We start from the raw sequence: 13,043 nt of genomic DNA on the forward strand, positions 1-13,043 counted from the left end.
ACAGGGCGGATTTTCATTTTCACCTACTTTTCTTTATCAGCATAGCACAGGAAACAGCGCGCCAAAAAGTCTGTCCCTAGTTTTTTTATCAAGCCATGACATTTAACTCTCTTTATCCCCACTAAATGTGAGCTGTTCACAGAGAAAAAGACCAAAGTCCCTTCGACAGTAGGTCCGCTCTCCTGTCAGCACCTGCTGCCTGCAGACATCGATCACACCCACACAACACCGACAGCACGCCACTGGTGTTGCATGAACAAAACCATGGAAACAGAAAATCTAAAACTAACTAATAATTTCAAAAATGGAATTTATGTTTTAGTTAGTGTGACTCTGGCCATGCTCTCACACTGTGAGCAACACAGTCAATAAGTCCTCTTACTTTATTCACACTTAACCGAGACAGGAAACTGTGGAGACTGTCAACAGGTCTAAAAAGCTTGATTTTCACACCTCCCTGTTTCCTTGCTGATACAGTATGTCTGACTTTTACTGAACAATATTCACATCAGCTGTAGGTTTTAATAAGGCTGTGTATGTAAAAGCCCCACCAGGGGCAAGAGTTGAAAATGAACAATAGCTGTAAACTCTGTGTAGTACATTAGTTTCATGCTCTGTATTGGAACTGTTAAACTGCACGGTCCCCGTCAAATAAAATAACATTTAATTCAATTCAGGCATTTTAGGACATATCAAACTCAGCTCTACATGATCAGACTTGACTAAACTGCCATATGTCTAAGTTGTACTTTCAGCTGACTTAACGCTGACATAGTAAGTTAGGATGTTGAAAGGCAAAACACCAATGGGCATTTCACCTACTGTTTTCTGTGTAAGCCCACTCACAACTGATGGCCAAACACACGTCAGCATCACTTTGTTGCGCTGCACAGCATCAGACACACCGGCATCCTACGCCCCTGTGTTTATACTCCGGAAAAGCAGCAATTTTATCACATACTAAAATTTGATCCTCAGATGGTCACATAGCTACTGGACTTTGACTACTTCTGTCTGTCCAGTGCAGCCAGTGTGTGCAACAGGTGTCAAATTACACGTCATGTTCTGCTGTAGAGAGCCAAAGTGAAACTTCAGGGTTCTGTTCCAGAAGTAAGAAAACTTAATTCAAAAACCCACTGATATTTGTTCATAAAAAGAATAAACCTGTCTCGGAACAGAGCCTTTCTCTCAAGCCTTTCCTTGCTCAGTTCGTATGTTTAGATAAGAGCGGTAATTAAAAAAAAAGAAGAAAAGAATCTAATATCATTGTTTTTAACAAACCCCATTTCCCATAAACCTTCGACCTTGAGCCCATGGACCAGCTCAGGGGACACGGTTATTTCAGACATTTCCTTAACAACATCAAGACGGAGAGGACTGAAGTTTTTAGAGAGCAGAGATTACAGTTTACAAACTCTAAATGACTTAAGAAAAGAACATTGGTCAAATTTACAGGATGAATCCAAGTTAAGATGAAGTAGGTGTGCCCACGCTGGAGGGCTGGAAATTTTCACAGGAGCTCACACCACACGATGCTTTCTCTAGTGTAGAACAGTGAGTGGTAACCAGCAGGCAGACCTACTCTGGGTGCACATGAGGTTTTGGTCAATGCTCTGGCCACACCAGGCACAACAATAAGCTTTGACAGTGCTGAATACACACTCTAATTGGTTGCAGTATCGAGTTTGCAGGATATAGAGAGGAGGAAAACAGCTCAGCCGAGAATTTATTGTGCCTGCCACAGACTATTTGCATACACTAAATGAAATCCCCATCAGCCACTCAGACGTACTGTATCTACGCTGGTGAAGGATTAATGCTCTTCATGCTACATTCACCACAGCCACAGAGCTGCTGCTCGCAGACGAAGCGTACTCTTACACGAAGGCTGTGAAAGACTGTGTCTTACAACCAAATACAAAAGCCCCGGCAGAACTCAGCTCAGCACAGCCAACCGTATGAGCAACTTGCACTCATACCAGCATCTGCTGTTCAACATGAAAGGGCTAATTCTACAGCGTATGTACATGACAGCTCACATTCATGCAGGTATAGACACACACACATACACAAGGATACACAAAACAAATAAATCCCTATGACAGATGTTGGTAATTAGAAAGCATCACAAAGCTCAGTAGTAGAGTATTCAAATTATATTTCTTTGATATGTCTCCAGGCTGCCCATATGGAAAGGTCATGTACATTACAGAAAGAAAAAAAAAGATGCACACACACACTGTCGTGCAGCGAGACAGTGGGGGTTTATGGTGTATTATCCTCATCTTTATGCACAATCTGTTTATTAAAGCCACCTGTCTCTCCCTAAAGCATTAGGCATAATAAACATGTTTTAGGATGCAGTCCATGCAGCTCTTTGTCAAAGCAATAAAGAGAAGGGACTGCTGCTTGCAGGTGGCGGCTCTGGTCCTCACCACAACAATATGAATGCAACACAATACAGTGGAATGAAATGTACCGCATGACAGCACAGCTAACTCAACACACTGCACAGCAACAAGACAGAACTGAGAACAACTGAACGCAACCTACTGTAACATTTTAATGTTACAATGAGATGTTTTAATGTTACAAAGAGTCTTAACGTGTCACATTAATGCGCCACATTATTCTAACACAGCATAATGCTGATATATTGAAACAATGCTTTAGAAAATATCAACATTAAACCAAAATTCAGTGTAACACACACACCCCAAAAAAGAAAAAGATGACAAAAGACAGTAATGTAATCTTAATCTTAAACAAAAGTAGAAAAAAACTCTCTTTACTTGATCATGTCCTTGGTTAGTCCAATTAATTTCTGGAGCTGAACCAAGCTTATCAAGCTTATTCAGAATAGAATGCTAGACAATAATACTACTAATACTGCCAATATCTACCTAGTACTTATCTTGCACTTATAATCTATATGTCCATGAAGTGTCCATGTGAAAATAGCTCTCATATGTCCAAATTGGAAGAGTGCACTTGGAAAAAAAGACTCTCATTGGCCCTGTTCAGAGCCAACATCCGTCTCAGGTGATCTGATTATAATCGGGCAGCTCTAAGTTCAGGTGTGGCCGCACTCAAGATGCATTGAGGACACATTGGAAATCCGATCACTCAGATCTCATTCAGAGGTGGTCTGGGCCTCATTTGGCCACATTCTTTAAGCAGTGTGAACGCAAATGTGTCCTGGGCCACACTGAAGGACCGTCTACTCCACTGACATCATCTGCCACAGTCTGATGAGTCCCACCGCAGTTTCATAATGAACCGAAATTTATTTTACTATTTCAAATGGATAAAATCTTATTTCACTGTAGAGCTGTGTGCAGTGTATTGATTCGCTAAACCCCCCCCCCCTCTCTTTCACAAACACACTGACAATGGACCCGTCTGCCACAGTCGTATTGGCTAAAAACAACAATGCATTCGTGTTTATTTCCACATAAAGCGGGCAAGTGAGATCCAATCACAAGTGGTCACCGGAGACACATGTAGAGACGAATGTTAATGCCAGGGGTGAACTGACGTACTAAGAGCTGTCCACTTGTGATGGGATCACCAAAGACGCACGTTAATGGTGGGTCTGAACAGGGCCATAGAGTCAGCAGGAGGTCCTGAGTGTAGCACAGCCAGTTGGTCCATATGCCAAACATTTACATTTACATTTGCTCATTTGGCAGACGCTTTTATCCAAAGCTACTTACATGTGAGGGATGAAACATGGGATATAGCATGAATTAGCACCAAATTCAAAGGATGAATTAGCACATGAATTAGCACTAACACTACAACAAAGCACTTCATTTGAAAAACACAACAAATCCTTTTACTGGAAGGCCCTTTTTCATGGGGCACACATCCACCAACACAGAATAAATCCCTGGATTGCTGTTATGGCAAAATACAGGGAGATTGTTTTCATCTATCCATTACCATACCCTTAGGATTTTTTTTTTTTTTTTTTTTTTACAGAAAATAGTATATGAAAGTGATGCTTTGGGCTGTTGATTTGCATCTGAAACCTTACCTGAAATCTGTGCATAGATTTGTTAAATATCCTTTTAACAGAAAAGTCACAACAAAAACAAAAAACAACCACTTAACCTCTTTGCCAGATGCGATTATCCTCTTCTCTCTCACTAATTCCTGTCCCTAGTGCTCTCTACTCTCCTGCACAGCCATCACATACTCTCTAGTCTCTGCAACTCTCTGCTTTGAGCTGGCTCTCTTATTACAAAATGCTACTTTCTGTTTGGTTGACTCATGAGAGGCTGTTGGAGGGATATTGTGGAGGGAAAAAATCCTGTTAAATTGTCATTTGTACTTATTTCCCCTGCTGGCTTCCAGCCTAATGCTGCATAGAAGGAGGAGAAAAGGTGGTGGATGTACTGTCACAGCAACGTGCACTTGTCTGGTGCAGGAGTGGCACACATAAAAGTACAAAATACACAAATATTATGACACACACTTGTATTTATGCTCTAAAGTCTAGGAAAGCAATGTTATTAATGGCGTCTCTTAATGACACACAAATAAGTGCTTTCACTAATCACATAGCATAAATCATATCCCTAATCTGTTGAAAGCCTCTGATCACAGAGCACAGTCAAGTAAGTTAATGTCCAATTAGACTTGACTGATGTGAGTAACGTCTCTGTCATTCGCTGCAGACGTGAGTTATGTGTTGATTTTATGTGATTATACCAATCTTTTAAATCATTCTGATGGCACACGTTTTTAGTTTCTATGAAATGAACCCAAGTGAGAAGTGGTGCATTGGTGTCTGTGTGAAACTGCGCCGCACCGCTGTCAGCCACTCCAAAGTACATTTGCATCCACCTGTTATACGCACATTTTCTATTAGCACATGAAAATGATGGCAAAATGGAGAAAGAAGCGGAGATATTGCAAAAGGGTATACAAGTGGGTGTATTAACCAAAACAAAATGAATCAAAGTGCAATGGAAACAGACTCAGAAAAATAAATCCTGACAAGCGAGAAGCATGTGACTCATGAGTGAAAAGACAAATAATGTTAGTAGATGAAAACATCAGATCCGTGTGGGCCAATGAGTAGACTGTAACCATCCACAAATTAATACACGGAACTAATGTGATGCCATTTTTCCATCATGCTTTCATCCGTTTGAGGCTTGACTGGCACTCTTTTAATTGCATCATCCTGTTGTGGCCTCTTTTTTTTGTGACTGGATAATCACCACCAATTGTTTATTTTGATGAGCCCACTCCTAATTTTTGTGTAGCAAAAGTTTGTGCTAAATCACATGAATACTTGACTTTTGTCTTTTTCTGTTACCTCCACTAGAACTGACCAAAGGCAGCCATTTTCAAAATCCTACACTGCTGCCAATCATGGTTTCTTGCTGGGAGCGCGTGGTGATGTTTGTGGCTTGACAAGAGATTTGGCCATCATTGTCTTTATAAATCAAGAGGTTATAATGCGTCCTCTGAGCAGCCCTACGTCTTCAAGACAAATTAGAAATGAGTCACTTTCAGAAAATGATGAGACGGGTCAGGGCTAGCTGGTTAGCGTGCTAACTTCATTAGAAGAAAAGACGTGATAGAGACGAGAGTTAACACTGGCATTGCTTTCTGCTTCTGGAGACAGCTGCTGGCAAGTAAAGGAATTTAGTTTGATACTCAACAACATTTCTTCTAAAATGGTAAATAAATAGCTGTTAATGCTAACGCTGGCTATGTAGCAATAGCAAAACATATAAAAAGCTCCTTTAAAGGAAAACAAATGTATCAAACATTTCCTCTTTTAACTTAAAAGTTGGGTCTGAAAAGTTTGTAGCTTCCTTTTTAGTGGAAGATGGACGCTATAGTCAGCTTGGATTCACTGTTACATTTGATTCAAATTGTGACTCAACAAAAAGAAGTCATAACAAATCAAATTGTCCAGAGACGCTTTTCAAACCACTCCTGCAGAACAGTCCACGTCTCTGCCGTTCATTTGTATGTTGAGTATGTCCCAAGCATTAGACGCTTCATCAATAATTTGCTAAATATGCTACTTGTGGTAGTGCTTAGGAGCTATAATCTCACACAGAAGTAGTGTGTTTACCTCTGATGTGGAGAAACTATGAATGTTAAAAAGATGCTGAACATGCAGACCACAGCAGAGAAGTGGATTATGCTGCACGGAAGTTTTGATACTGTACCATGACTCTGGAGACCATTGGAGTCCATTTTAACTCCATCCATTAAATCCAAGCTAACTATAGCTCTCGCCATCCACCTAGGAGAGAAACTACAAGCCTGTCATAGCCAGATTTGCAAGCCTTTTGGATGCCCAGCAAAGAGCTTTTTGGTAGAATATTCTTTTAATATTACCATTTATAGAAATATCCACTTAAACTGTTGTACTATAGTGAACCCACTTCATCTGAATGTACAATGTTTCTCTAAATACTTTTGACAACTTCATGAAAACAAAAACTTTGATGTCTGATTTTACATTTAGGTGTTAAAACTACTGGTGTTAATACATGTTCAGTAATTTTGTATCTGATCCATTTATGGCTCTTGATGATGATGATAATTTTCCTTTTTGTGCTAAACTCTGAACATTTATGGTTAAGTTCATCTCCCATGACTCACACATGGTTAAGTTTTATAATGAGAAAAACAATTATATTTTGCAGAAGAGGCTGTGATGGCCTAAAGCTGACTCTAAATTAAGAGATAGATTTAAATGTCAAATTGGATGAGCAAACTAAAAAAAATGGAGAGAAAAGGAAAACATGAAAGCAAAACAGTGTTGATTAGTGACCTTGTTACAGATGCTCTGGGTGGTGCTCAGCCTGTGTGCTAAAATGACACCAAGCTGCTGCAAAGTAAAGTCAGACATATGTTTTACCTCTGTCCATCACTTCCCTCAAGAACTGAGTTATAGAGAAAACAATTTCTGAATGTGCTGAAATCATACCTCCCCCTCTCAAAGGAAATGAATCAAACCAGACTGCTGATGCTGCATTTTGATTTAAAGGTTAAGTGAAGGCAAAAGTCTTTCACTCAGCCAAGCAGCCCTGTTTGCCGCATCAATTACAACTTTACACCGGTGCATAGGCAAAAATTACAGCAGTGTCTAGGATTGGCCCTAATTAAGGCAGAATGCTGTGCGTAATATGCTGAACAATGGAGAATCATAAAATGCAGGTAATGTCAGTGCCAGGAATCAGTAAGAAGCTGTACTTGTGTTAACTGCGATTAGCAAATGTTAGCACACTAGCACGCTAAACTAAGATGGTGACCATGTTAAAGGGGCTATTTCTTTTAGTTTTCAGTGCTGTGCACTACGTCTTCAGGGCAGATCGGAGGCTACAGAGAGTTGCTTTCGAAAGTAACAAGACAGTCTGATATGGGCCGGGGCTAGCTGGTTAGTATGCTAATTTCAGTAGAAGAAAAGAAGTGATAAACCCACTACTGGAGACAGCTCTTGGCAAGTAAAAGAATGAAGTTTGATGCTGAACTTGCAACATTTCTTCTAGACTTGTAAGTAAACAGCTGTTAATGTTAACACTGGCTATGGTAGCAATAACAAAACTGACAAATAGCTCCTTTAAACATCATAACTGCTATCGTTAGCATATTAGAGTCAGTGTCAGCATGTTAGCATACTGAAGCCATTATTTAGCTCCAAGCACTGCTGCACATCAGTACAGCCTTACAGAGCTCCTAGCATAGCCATAGACTCTTACTCTTGCTTTAAAATATCATGTAATTGTCATTTTAACAATATTTAAATGGGTCTATTTCAGTGTGAAGCAGGTCACAACTCCATGTTAAAGTATAGCCATGTAGGTTTTGTCGAAACATCTTTTGAGCTGCACATCAGCAAACCGGTGTTTACTTGGGACTTAAGCCTCATTAAGAGATTTACAGCCACAGCAGAAAAACAACATATGTTGCTATCAAAGTCTGTTTCTTTCTCTCTGTTCCCTGGCCTTCACACTATGACATGAAATATTCAGTGGAGCATAGTATATGACATCGATGACTTCTCTTTTTAAGTGGGACATAATCAAAATTAACAAAGTGCTTAAATCACGTCAAATAGGCCTATCAAACTCTTCAAATAAAAGGAAATGCTTAAAGTTCATTATAGCTCTTCACACCATCCTAAAACCTTTATCTGTCAGAGCAGCAGCACAAATCTGTGGGTGTGCGAGAGACAGTAGCAGCATCTATGCCTGAGTAAACGTCGCAGAAATACTACTGATTTCTTTCTCATTGTTTCCAAATTTTGCTCTAAAATTGATCCTACTGTCAATTATCAATACATGCCATGATGTAAGGGGAAAAACCAAAGCAGTGTAAGATACTGTACATGGTCTGTTTAAAACTTTGACTGCATGAGACCATTAATATGCAATAGCATTATGAAATGCCCCCAATCTTTGAAAACACTGTTGCTTGCAGTGTGAATGTGTGATTATCCATTCAAGCAAAGCAGATGCAAGCAGGTTAATAATTGATTTTAAAGTCAGGCCTTACACTGTATTCTCCTGTTCCATGCATCATCAACACCGTTTTTTGACACAAGAAACACACGTCTCCAACTCTGCCTCCTTGTCTTTGCAGGCTAACACATGGGAGGGAGGCCACACGCCACAAACATCTAATAGCGGCACAAGGCTGATGTGTGTTCCTCATGAATATCTCATTATGGTTAGAGTGTGGGTTTCACCGCACGTGGTTAGATCTCGAGCTGTGAAGGTGGGAAGACCTCTGATTAGCCTACTTGTAAAAGCCTGCTGGGTGGCATAAAAGGAGCACACATGCAAGCAGACATGCACCCATCGTAGATTTCAGGATAGACGAGACAAATAATAACAATCAAGCAATCATGTAGGAGACCAGAGATGAAAGAGAATTTAAGAGGAAGCCAGGCAGTGACAGTATTCAGAATTCCTGAGTAATTGGACAGAGAAAGAGAGAGGAAGGGAGGGTGGTCTACAGTAGCTAGGTGGTTGGCATGCAGAGTCTGAGGGGCTGGTAGTTCAAGCAGTGATAAGGATGTTTGCAATTCAGTGTATGCTCACCAATGCAGGAGCTCCCATCAAGCAGGTAGGAGCCATTGTCATGGAAACCACTTCTGCATTCACAGTGGTACCAGCCGGGCAGGTTGACACAGCGGGAGTGGTTGTGGCACTCAATCAGGCCCTCTGCACACTCATCGATATCTGAGGACACACACACACACACACACACACACACAAACACACACAGTAGCATCAGCATCAGTCTAAATTCATTTTCCTGGCAATGACCACGAGCCTGAAACTTCAGCTCAGTTGTGCCATTAGATTTTTTTTTTTTTTTTTTTTTTTTTTGGCCTGCTCTTTGATCTGTGCTCGTTGCAACATTGGTGGCTGAACCAATCAGAGTGAACCGCTGCCGCCACAGCAGAGCTGGGGCAGCGGCTGCCCACATTAGACAGCCAACATCTCTTCCGCCAGTCTGCCACAGCAGACGGTCTTTTAGAAATCACACCATTTGGCAGCAGAGTTGTTGCCTTTGTGCACTTCTCTATTTCTTCCTCTTGTACATTTTGCCATTTTGACTCAGCTCGCTTTGTCTGCAGCGTGCAGCATGCACACACTCGCCCTGCCCAGAGGTGTTAGGTCTTCACTCTCTCAAATCTCTCTCATTAATTATGTATGGCGTGAGCCCTGCATCTCTCTCATCTGCAGCTATCGTGCTTCTGGCTGTAAGACCTGACCTGCACACACACCGCGATGGTTACAGCGTGACCTTCACTCACACCTTCAATCCACCTGAATGCAAACCATAACAAACAGGGGAAGGTAGCAGTGGGCTGCTCAACTGTCATGTCTGTGGAAGTCTCATATAGTCACTTAAGGAGGAAAAGCCCATATCTCGACAAGAGAAAGTGCAGAAGTTTGTAGCTTGACCAGGAGGTATATTTATATTATGTAATGGACTGTGAGAGGGTTTTTTACAAGTGAGTGAGGGTTGGAGAATCTTTTTATATATACAATTTATAGAGTGACCATGTAGTCTCAAAAATTCAGTTTTGTTTTTGTGAAATCCACCACTGACAAAGCTCTACCTACTACAGACGTGTTACTTCCCGATGCAACTGTGGTTCAAATTCATACACGTATGATGAAAGCAGTATGAACAATGATACAAGTGAAGTGACATCCTGCCTATAAATGGAGTTGAGATTTAGGCCCTGTAACTTCAGTGCGTCAAAAGCATTCAAGATCATTTCTAATTAAATCTGATTTACTGATTTAATACTATTCTTTTTAAACCTGGAGTTAAATGATAATATCAACATCAATTCCCTCTTTGGTTACTTATATGCCATCTGCTTGGATGTAACATGATTAGCTTGCCGGCTAACAAGATACAACATAAAAAAAGATTCAAACATTTTACCCATTGGTGGGTTAATATGTAACAGGACATGTTGGAAAAAAATCATTAAAAATAAAAATTATTCAATCGTTGGTTGCAATGTTTGTCTTGTGTTTCTGATCATATACTGTATCTATTGATGGGTTTGGTAAATATTCTAATTCATGAAAGTATTTTTGAAATATTCTATTAAATTGCTGTATTATATTACTATTATTTCCTGTGATTTACAGTATATTTATATGGTAAAGTTACATGACTACGAACAGAATGAAGTATGGCATCTTGAGCCCAATCCCAGTGTCCCCTCTGAGAGCCGAACCCTGAACCCTCACAGACTTAACTGACGTCACCTGGTAAGTGATCGAGAGTAAGAGGCTGCAAGGGCTCGAAATGGTATGAAGAGAAACGTGACAGCACTTGACATATTGCGTACAATTGTGGGTTTGGGACTTTGGTTTTGACATTTTTTACCATCCCTATTTGTAAACAAAGAAATAATGTTGGATAAGAGAATTCATCATGCTATCAGATAACTACTCACAGGTCTGGCTCTGAATCACCAGTGAGCTATGTTGTTTTTCATTTTTTTAATGCCTCTGGGCGTCCCCTTGTAACCATGGTAACCATGTGTTTAGCATCTCAACGCTATGACCTATGGGTAATACCCTCAGGCAAAGTCTACAGAAATGTGGACTTAGGAAAAGTGCGCGTGAAGGGCTCAAAATGTATGCGATCGAGCCTTCATGCTCTTGAAGGTTTTATAGTGGGACGGCCCTGAGGCCTCGAGCTCATAGGGCTGTCCCATGAGTCTGACACTGGGATTGGACCTTGGTGAACATGAAATGGTGAATGTGAATCAGGTGAATGTGAAAGTCCAGTTATCCCCACTACATACTACGTCTGTGTATATAGAGCAGACACTGTGAGAGCAGTTCCATTTGACAACCAGTTTCTCCACCCATAAAAAAAAAAAAACCAAACTGGTACTCTGGTCTTGTGTTATGAACACATTTGTGCTGCTCCAGTCCTGTTGTGACACCTTTGGCTCAGCCTTAAGAGCATACACACACATACACACATCAACACACACATGCAGTATTTATCTGCACACAGATAAAAGGGAGACTGGGGTGAGCCGTTTAGCAGTGTGTGTGTTGCGATTGTGCCATCGGGCGGGTGCACTGTGGGTAATAAGACATGACAGCTGCCGGGAGGACTGCCCTCTGTCAGCCTCTGAGGTCAGAGATCCAGTCAGAGCTGCACCAGAAGAATCCCTTTCTGACATGCCACTGAAAGATAGCAAGATTAGAGGTGACTGGTGGCTGAGAGCAGCTAACCCTTCAACAAAAGAGCAGTGCTGTGTAGCGTGCATGAGAGGGCACGAGTCCACGGGCTTGTGCTGGTTATAATGCGTGCTAAAGGTAAACCAGTAACGCTTTAATCCAGTAGCGATTACATTCCTTCAGCAGGGAGTCGGTGCGTCGTTAAGTTTCATGTATGACCCTGAATTGGTTCAACAGGATTCATTTTTACAATTTAACAAATTGGATGTATAAAAAGTAATAAAAGTAGTAAGAGAAGACACCATCAAGAATAAAACTCTCAAGCCTCAAGTTGAGACATTGCAATCAATGTATGTTTTTCCTGTGTAGTTGCCCGTACCAGCGTCAAGGACGCGATCCCTCACTGGGCTCCCGAACACGAACACTGTCAATTCTGTTCATCAAGACAAATGCTCATATTGAAGGTAACTGGACCCCTGATCTTTACAGTGGTGGGAAAGTGCTACAGAGGAACAGAGGAGCTCACTAGTTTACCAGTGAGAAAGTCTGACAGCGTGGACTATATGTCCAGTCTTGTACTTTACTGTATCACAGCTGTTTGTCTTTTTAAACATATTCAAACAAACAAACAAAAAAAAAAAATCATTGAGGCACAACTGATATAACAGTAAAATAAAGGTACTTCTTGGCCCTTCTGCAGGTCCTTGAAAAACTTAAAATCCAATCATTTGAAATTTAGGCCTTAAAATGTTAATATGACTTTGTCCGATCCTAAAAATTAATTGAATTATTAAGATAATGTTTTTTTCATAAAGTACAAACTGTGCAGCCCAGTCAGAATTTATCGGCGCACACCCACCAAGTGTGTTGCGATGTGGTGTGTGGGCCAACGTGGTGTCTCCTCTCATTAAAAAAATAAAAAAATAAATAAAAAATACAGCCCCTTCTAGAAGTAATAAGTTAAAATTGCTTCTCTTTATGTTATTATCATCTAATATGGGTAAGTATCTGAAGCCTGTTGAAAATAATGCATATGAATACGACTGCACCTTGTACAACAAACCACTCAGATTTAAGTCACTACAGTTACACAAGAAGTCAGACAAACATAAAGCCGGCATAAAAAGACACGAGTAACTGCCTGCCATCACCCAGCAATGTTCTGTTCCCTGTGCGACCCACTCTGCGGTAACAGCGTTAACTCCTGCAACTCCGGTAACACACACACACACACATATTGGTCTTTCTTTAGTTGTGAGGACACTCATAGACATGATGCATTTCCCAGCACCTTTACCTTTACTAAATACCTAACTGCAGCTCCTAGCCTGA

At 40.8% G+C, this 13,043-nt stretch overlaps 1 protein-coding gene across 1 annotated transcript in view; it reads right to left on the reverse strand.

Moving 5' to 3' along the window:
* nell1 (neural EGFL like 1) overlaps nt 1-13,043 on the reverse strand; it is a 242,836-nt gene that overhangs the window by 12,759 nt on the left and 217,034 nt on the right. Inside the window, exon 16 of the mRNA XM_022748050.1 lies at nt 9,081-9,221. Within this exon, the coding sequence (XP_022603771.1) occupies nt 9,081-9,221 (141 nt within the window). The remainder of the gene's footprint in view (nt 1-9,080; nt 9,222-13,043) is intronic.

The sequence above is a fragment of the Seriola dumerili genome, unplaced genomic scaffold (genome assembly GCF_002260705.1).
Source record: "Seriola dumerili isolate Sdu_G_001 unplaced genomic scaffold, Sdu_1.0 BDQW01000011.1, whole genome shotgun sequence".
Classification (NCBI taxonomy): Eukaryota; Metazoa; Chordata; class Actinopteri; order Carangiformes; family Carangidae; genus Seriola; species Seriola dumerili.